Here is a 9,479-nt window from a genome sequence, read left to right as displayed (position 1 = left end):
ATGGATTTTTCGATTCAAAAATCATCAGTTTTTATTTTTTTAACGGAAACTATAATGTTTACGAAAAAAGTTTAAACGGGTACATGCATTCATTTTTGAAAAGCTATCGAGCAGTATTTTTCATTTTTCCAAATTCGGACTTTTGATTTTGACTCGTAATGTCACCGCGCAGACAATACTTTTGCGCGTTTTCGAGCGCTCAGCGAGTTATTGCATCCACGGGCTCAATTTCAAACTGCACATTTCATTTGTTAAAATGTACTAAGGAAACTTTTGGAGGTACCTTTTTGGAACGACCCTATTATATATTCAATTCATTATTCATAATTTTAGTATAAATAAATTCTATAAATTTCAAACAATTCGTCAGCCTAACGCAGCTATGTTTCACAAATGAAATGTTAATTACAACAAATTACTCCTTTTGATGATTATTTCTAAAATTTAGATAATTAATAGGCTAGATCCTTGACGAAAAACGTACGGAAAAACATACTTGGTCAAAGTTTCCCTACTTTTGAAGAATAATTTCACGGCTTGTAACGATTATTTAACAATAAAAAAATAAGATTCTTATATTAAAAACGACTTTTTCTAGTACAATGAGAAATTCCAATCCAAATTTTTATTTGATATCAAGTATATTTCGAAATTATCTTCACCGTATGTTTCGATCAGAGGAAAATTGAAAAAGAGGATTTTCAAAGTCTCAAACTTTATTTCGACTCCTCACGGTTAGTTAATGAAAAACTATTGTTAACAATTATTAATTATGCAGTATGCTTGGATTCGTAAAAGAGTCAGGAACCTGGTAATAAGCGTTACATTTAGAAAAATTAAGAATTTCTATTAGTATGAATACGCAATTTTCCCTCCGTCTAAAAATCCTCCAACGGGAACAGAAAAATTGAAAATCCTATTCCTCTCAATCGACTTAGTAAAATTTAACGAAAGAATTTATTTAACCTATGTTTTATTATTATATCTTCCTAAACTTATAAATTCGAAAAATATTATGGGACTGGGAAAACCGTGAAATGACAGTGAATTTATTTTTTGACCGGGAAGTTTACAACATTTTTATAATAAAAATGTTGTCCAACTTTGATTTTCACCGTTCTTTAAATAATTTTTCAAATTTTCATTTTTATAAATTATATCATTCAGTTTAGAATGCTTAATTCGAAAATATTTCAATTTAAAAATATTTCATTTTTGATTTTTAAATCATATTTTTTAATTTAAAGAATTTTAAAATGCAGTTTTAAGGGCTTAAAGAATTAGAAGTTTTCGAAATCGAAGATTTTTAAAATAAAATACAGTATGGCCACCGGACCGGGAAACCGGGAATTTTACGAATTTTCAGAAGAAAAATCTGTCTTAAGTTCGATTTTAACAGTTTTAAAAATAATTTAAGTGCAGTTTTGAGGATTTAAGTATAGAAATCTGAACAATAATTGATTTGACCATACAATTCTAGATCCGTTCAAAATTTGAGAATTTCCCTATTGTAACTGTTTCAATCGGAAAGTCTTGAATAGAATTAAAATTAATATATCATTCATTCCGAAAATTTTATTTTTAAATAAAAATTTTCATGATTTATCAATAATATATTTTTAGATCAGAGTTTCAGGTATTACTTTATATTATTTTTTTATATTAAATTTAATAAATAGATTTATTAATATATAATTTGTATTAATATTTTCAGATATTAAAAAAGAATAAGTATTTAATATATAGCAATATTTCACTGTTCATTTAAGACGAATAAATTGAAACCAAATAATTAAAAGAAATCAATTTAGAAACTGAATTGTTTTACATATCGAAAGTTTTGAATCTTTAGATTTTCGAAGAACTTTTAATCTTTTAGCGTTACAATTTTAATTGGTCTATTTAAAAGTGAAATTGTTAAATTTTGACGCATAAGTAACAATTGAGCACTTATTGTTTGAAGAAAAAATTTGAGTAACTTTAAGAGATATGTAGAAGTTTTGAAAAGATTCAAAATTATTTAAAAACTTGAAATTATTTCAAGTAACTTAAACGAAGTGTGTTAAAAATTTGTTCCAGAACTTCTAAATATATTTTAAAATTAATCAAAATTTTCCTACAATTTTTGATAATCTAGCAAATTAAATAAAATCCTTAAAATCTTCCATGTTCTACTGTGATCATTTTATAAATGGCTTAAAATCTTCTTAAACTTTTTGTTACAATAATTTTTCAAATTGAAGAATCATTTTCAATTTTCCTAAGAATCTTAAGAAAATTTTTATTCTTTTGTAATCTTTCACGATTCTTAAAAAAATTCTAATTTTTTTGTTTGTAATCTGCAAAAATCTCAATTGTATTTCAAATTCGGCTGTAAGTATTTCAAATTATTTCAAGTTCTAAATTTAATTCGAATATTTTTTAAACATCTAAATATCTCTTAATATTATTCTAATATTTTTACAAATAATAAATGTTCTATTGTGATTTATAAATTCAAATTTTGTATTTGTTTTTATTTGCAGGATTTTCTAAAAGTTATAGAAAAAATTCAATTCACTTTGAAATAGATTTAAAAGTTCTTACAAAATATTCAAAAATAATTTTGAATAATTTAACTTCTAATTACAGAAACTTTAAGTTAAAAAAATTATTTTCCAATTTTTAATTTGTCTAACTTAAAATTACTCAAAATAATATAATTCTGAAAAATTTTAAAGTTAATTGCTTGATTCTTTAATTTAGACTATTGAAAATGTTATCGTAGATTTATATTTTTGGAATTTGATCTGAATATTTGAACTCTATAATTGATAAAAGTTCTAAATTTTGCAGTTTTTTTGCATTTTATTTAACATTGTTTAATTGAAAAGTGTTAGTACCTTCCATTTGGTATGTGTAAATTTTTGAGCATTTGAATACACTATTTTGGAATTGAAAAACTTTTAAACTTCAATTTAAAAGTTTGTAATTCAAGTGTCCACTTTGAATTCTTTAATTGGTTGTTTATTACTTTATATGGAAAAATGTTTAGAATATAGTTTGATTGTTTAAATTTCATTGAATGTGAAAAATGTTTGCGAACCGGGATATGACCGGGAAATTTTTTCTTCGATTAAAACGGCCACCCTTTAATGAAATCTAATTGGTTTTTTAATTTTAGACAATCCGTTCCAGATTTTCGATGCTCATCGAAAGTAATAATTAAAAAACGTGTTTGTGGCAGCGGCCATATTTCCCCTTTTTTTAAAAATATTTTTAAATCGAAAAGTACCTACAAATTGCAGTAATCGAACCTCTGTAGTCTAGTTCAATAAAATGTTGTCACCATGAATACAAACAATATTTAAAATTCATTAACATTACTAATAGTAATTAAGGAGGGGCTCAAGTATTTTTATCATTTAATGCTTCAAATACTCGTAGGCATTCACAAAACATTTAGAAAAAAAACTAGGAATTTAAGCACTTTTCAGTCAAAAGTGGTTCGTGCCAGCCGTGCTACGTGCAAGGCTTGAAATAAGTTCAAATTCAGAATTTATAAATCGTTGATGTATGATTTGAATGACTCATGGTGAAGATAAGGAGGTTAGATTCAGGGAATTTGATTATTGCAAATTTATGATAATTGACATAAATGAAGTTACTGCTAAATTGCCATCCTTCTTGTACTTCTTTTAATCGTAAAAACTCGTCGTTACAAAAATTGAATTCATTGAAAAAACAAAAAAAAAGGATCATAAAAATGTGAAAAAAGCTTATTTTGTTAAAATTTGAAGCTAGTTATAGTTTTAGAATATAATTTTCTGTGAGACTGGATGCTAACGTGCAATATAGAAAAGTTTTCATACAACATGCAATATGATGAATTTCGAAATTTCGTTCTTCTAAGATCCAGAATTATTAAACATTTTTCTTGATAAAAGATGCAATACTGGATTCAATGATTTACACACCTATTTTTTGACCTGTTGCTAAAGTGCCTTTATCTTTATAATACTAACGTGACATTTTTTTTCTCATGATAGCATGAAAAGTAATACAATTCTGCGTCAAAAATGCCCAAGTTCAAGGCAAAATGTCTCTAATAAAAATGTATTGAAAAAAACGTAAAATTTCAATGTATTCGAAAAACAGGAATAACTCTAGAAATAATGATCATTTGAAAAGATCTCATTTTCAAGATGACCTCCGTAGTATTTTGCTAAATTCTTAAAATATTTTTGAACATTTTCCGTAGATTCTGCCCTAGGGTCGAATTTGGTGCAAAAAGTCGTAAATTTAATTATTATGATTGCACTCATCAAATGATTTTAAAAATTCAAAAATTAAAATATGACAAATAATTATTTTTAAAATTATCTAAAGAATGTTGAAAAATGTTAATTATTTCCTGACTTATTTCAGTTTTTTTTTAACATAAAACTTTTACCTTTTTTTGCAATATTTTGTATTAAATTTACATTTTGTATACAACTTGGACTATGACTTAGAATGTAATTACTTTCTACGCTATTGCGAATGCAACATTTTCATGTTAATATTATCAAAAATAAGACACTTTAGCAACGGTTTAAAAAACAGGCTTATAGATCATTTCCGCCGGTAGTGTACATATAACTAGTAAATAATAAACAATAACTGAAAAAGAATTATTTTCTCGTTATAGAATCTAAACTATCCTGAACAAAAAGTTGTCACAGTTGGACAATTCAGAATAGGATTGTCCCATGGTCACCAAGTAGTTCCATGGGGAGATCCCGAATCTTTGGCTTTAATTCAAAGGCAGTTAGACGTGGACATTTTAATTTCCGGCCACACACACAAGTTCGAAGCCTATGAACATGAAAATAAATTTTACATTAACCCGGGCTCTGCGACTGGAGCTTATAATCCTCTTGACACGTAAGACTTATATTTTTGTTTTTCAAGGACAAAATTGTTTCTTGCAACCAATAATTTTTTAAATAACTTTTAAAATAATGTTTTTCTTGCAGCTCGGTTATTCCATCTTTTGTCCTAATGGACATTCAGAGTTCAACCGTTGTGACATATGTATATCAACTGGTTGGCGACGAAGTCAAGGTTGAACGGATAGAATACAAAAAGAGCTAAATTTTGTACAAAGAAGTGATTAATTTTTGTATGCAATTTTTTTCCTGTTGCGTTGTTTATATAAAGGTTGCTACTGCTGGAGTTTGTGAGTACAGTCTTGGCTCTTAACATGCAGATTAATTTGGTCAAATCATGCAAATATTGATTCAATTGCGTTTAAGCACTTATATTAATAATGTAAATAATGTAAGAAATGTGTGAGTGTGACACGAGAAATCAATTATTAGCACTCATTTTTTAGACATCAATATAAGATTTAATCCGATAAAATATTACTTTTATCACTGATAATTACTTCATTCGAATAATCTAATACTGCTCATGATAATAGAGGATAAAATTTAATTATAGATACAGATAAAGCTCTTAAAGATTCATTACGAAATTACTAGCACAGGTTTCTCTTCCGCCTAACAATGAGTTTAACGCCCGATTAATAATCAAAATTACTATTTTTGATATCGGCATAATAAATCAGGTTCTTAGGTCAAGATTTTATTTTAGTCTTATACAAGTTATGCAGCTTATTGGCTTTATTTGGTATATTTTAAGAGAATTTAAATATTTCCTGGACTTGTAAATTATTCAAAGTTAGGGAAATTGGAATGTTGATGTAGCACCTTTCGGATATAATATACGATCATATAGAATATAGGTAGACTGTATTTAATTAAGTTTCAATTTATTTACCCAAATAAATCGTTGTTTTGTAAAAGAAGTTATTTCCTTGTAATATTATTTGTTATCGCCTAGTTTCTTTCCACCACAAAGTTTCACTATTTTTAGATGAAGGATGACGAACCAGTATTTATTTATATTTACAGTGAACTCTTGTCTCTTTCAACTGTCGCTAAACGTAAACATTTGCGAATTTCAAGACGAGGGGATAGGATAAAAATGACTAAAAACTGTTCCAAGAATCTGAAATCGGTTCAAGCCTTAACTTGTCCCAGATTTCGGTTAAAACCACCCGCCTTAAGTAATTTAAACTATAAATTTAGTTTGTGGTGATTCTGAACCAATCTATTTCGATTAAAGCATTTTCCAACAAGCAAAAATAAATAATACATCCTTTATTCAACTGTTACTTTTTGTCTCTAATGAGCAGAAAAGTGATGTGGTTTCGAGGTCTGGTTTTTAATTTTGAATCCTTTTCATGCTCATTTTGCATCAAATTATGAATGCTAAAATAGATTTCTTTTTGAACTTAAATAGAAAATATCAAGTTAAGAATGTTAGAATTCACCCCACATTATCGAAAATTAACCCGTTTGACGGTAGTACTTCAAAAATGATTTTTGTTGATGTTCATTTATTAATTTTTCATAACTAAAAACTTAAAGAAAAACTGAAAATTACAGTAAAACCGGAACTTTCTATAGTACTGGTCCAAGAGAAGATAGTGACAAGCAGTAATAACTCGTATATGCAATTATATTTGTGAACTTTAATTAATTATTACCTCACTCTAATTGAAGAGTGTACAAAAAGTGGAAGTTTTAATAAGAAATCGCAGCATTATTCTAAGAGAATATTGTTATAAATGTTAATACATTGTTTTTTTTTAATTTTCTAAAACCTGTAATGGGGCCGTTGCACATACAATTTTTTCACTGTTAAATTAAAAGAACACTACAAAATTAACGTCACTTCTAAAGGAATGTTTTTTCAAATTAGTTTAAATATATATAATTTTTAATATTTAAGAAGTATATTTTTTGCATTTGCGGAGAAACCTGTTTGTTTGGTTGGATCGTCGGAAGTAATTCAGTCTGAGAAGCACAGTTATTCAGTTGTGTTTATGATTTCAAACTAAACGTGTTTAAAAATTATAAAGAGCAGGCTAAAAGGTATTTAAAATGCTGGCTGCTTCTTTTTAATAATTTTGAGTAAAGAAATTTCTCTCCTAGAAATCATAATTTGAATTTTCGCCAGCTATCTGTTATATACTTAATTAGTCAATGAAGCAGTTGTCCTGCTTGTTTAAGCGGTTTACAGGATGTGACATTTCAAGGTCACATAATTTTCGAATAGGGATTTTCATACTATTTGCTCAATATTTTATTTTGATAAAAAATAACGTATTCCAAAAAATGTTTGAACGCATTAAGCTTTTCAGAATTTTATGCAGTATTTAAAAAATATATTATCTACAATTCATGCAACGACCTCATTGATTCCCAGTGGGCACAAAATTTGGCGACATCTTTATGACATCCTATGTCCGTGTTGTTACGATATCGTAAAGACATTGCCAGATCATACGACGGTTTTACGATAACGTAAAGACACCTTAACGGTATGGACATAGGATATCGTAAAGCTTTTGTAAAGATATCGAAACGATGTCGCCAAATTTTGTATCCACCGGGTTATTGCTTTGCTCTAAACTAAAAAGTTGAAAGTTAATGAAAGTTGCGTAATTTCTATGGCACCCTCGATCACTACTGTAAATTAAATTGCAGAGAAAAAATTAATTAAAAATTTTAGGTTGTATAGCCGAATAACTGAATATTACTGTAGTCTACCATTTTTTGTAAAGAATGTGAAATGGGCCAATGAAATTCAGTAAAAATATCAAATTTAAGAATTTAAAAAATGAATGAACTTCTATTTAAATAATTCTTACTTTTCACTGTAGTAATGAGTTTGATAATAATTATTTTTAATTTCTGCGTCGAAGTTCTGTGCAACTATCGCTTTACTCCATAAAGTGTCGAATACAATACAAACTGTATACCACTCAAAGTTATCATTTCTACCATTTTTCACATTCTCATCAGAGAAGGTATTATATTAATTAAATTTCCACGTTTCGAGACCCCCTGAATCTGAAAACAGGGTTTTACGAATGTGCCTGTCTGTATGTATGCCTCTATATATGCCTATCTGTCTGTGAGAACGATAACTTTTGAAAAAAATAATCTATTAGGTTGGCTTTTCGTACACTCTTTTAGTGTGCAAAACTAAGGGTCAAGTTCGTTAGCCAGCCATTTTGATAAAAATTCAAAAAGTGAGCCCATTTTGAATATTTTCGAGGCCCCTTTATTTGAAGATTCAAAAATTTGCGATGAGAATGTGCCCACACAGTGGGAAGATTATTATATACAAGGTTTCAATATTTTGAAAAATTATGAACAACTATTAAAAAACTCTCAATCAGTACTGAAGTGGTACTGAGTTTGATCATTTTTTAAATTATCGTCGCGCCGAAACTGTAAAACTTTCGTATAAAATTTAGAATGCAAAAAAAGTATTTTTGTATTCTTAGTTTATTTATCTACATTTATGTAAAATATATTTAAATCCTAAAAAGCTTTTTTTGTATTCTAAAGGTTATCCCTGCTTAAAATGACAGGTTGAAATTCAATTGAAACCGGAAAGGAACCGGTTACATACCCTTTCGGTCCTCATCCGGTTCTATACGGTTTTTATTTGGTCTTTAATTTAATTTTGTGAGATCTAACTGGATCTACCCGGTCCATATCCGGGAAATGGTAATAAAAAATAAGTTGTTTAAATATTCTACCAGCACCTACCCGGGTTTTAACTGGTCAATGGAAACAAAATGAAAATTACAATCATATAAAATTAGAATCCTGCCCGAAGCCTATTCGGTCTCTATATGGCAATCGACGCTTATGAACCGGCTACCTGGTGCTACCCGGTTTCTATCTGGCAAATGGAAACAAAAATTATAATAAAGATATATTTTTTTACCCGGTTTCTATCTGGTCTCTTTAAGGCACATGACCACTTGTCAATTATTAATTCAAAGTGTACCGGCTACCTGGTTCTACCCGGTTCTTATCTGGCAAATGGAACCAGAAATTAAAATAATAATATACTTTTTTACCCGGTTCCAATCCGGTCTCTTTAAGTCACATGACCACTTGTAAATTATTCAGTGAAAGTGTACCGGCTACCTGGTTCTACCCGGTTCTTATCTGGCAAATAGAACCAGAAATTAAAATAATGATATACTTTTTTACCCGGTTCCTATCCGATCTGTCTAAGGCAATCGGCCACTTGTGAATTATTAAGCGAAAGTGTACCGGATACCTGGTTCTACCCGGTTCTTATCTGGCAAATGGAACCAGAAATTAAAATAATGATATACTTTTTTACCCGGTTCCTATCCAGTCTCTTTAAGACACATGGCCACTTGTAAATTATTAAGTGAAAATGTACCGGCTACCTGGTGCTGCCCGGTTTTTATCTGGCAAATGGAACCAGAAATTAAAATAAGGATATATACATATATATAATTTCAAATTACACCAAACTCTCGTTTTCAGTCACCCCGTTTTCAGCCTTCCTAGAACTGGTGGCTCGCGCAGTTTCTTAGGGGAGTAGGGCGAGAG

General features: G+C 28.7%; 1 protein-coding gene across 1 annotated transcript in view; it reads left to right on the top strand.

Moving 5' to 3' along the window:
* Positions 1-5,833, top strand: part of LOC117179757 (vacuolar protein sorting-associated protein 29) — a 17,112-nt gene extending 11,279 nt beyond the window's left edge. The window contains exons 4-5 of the mRNA XM_033371834.1: positions 4,670-4,905; positions 4,998-5,833. Of these exons, the coding sequence (XP_033227725.1) occupies positions 4,670-4,905; positions 4,998-5,115 (354 nt within the window). The 3' untranslated portion in view covers positions 5,116-5,833. The remainder of the gene's footprint in view (positions 1-4,669; positions 4,906-4,997) is intronic.
* Positions 5,834-9,479: the final 3,646 nt, after the last annotated feature.

This window comes from Belonocnema kinseyi, chromosome 9 (genome assembly GCF_010883055.1).
Source record: "Belonocnema kinseyi isolate 2016_QV_RU_SX_M_011 chromosome 9, B_treatae_v1, whole genome shotgun sequence".
Lineage (NCBI taxonomy): Eukaryota > Metazoa > Arthropoda > Insecta > Hymenoptera > Cynipidae > Belonocnema > Belonocnema kinseyi.
The sequence above is the reverse complement of the archived record's forward strand: the minus strand, read 5'-3'. Positions and strand labels throughout refer to the sequence as shown.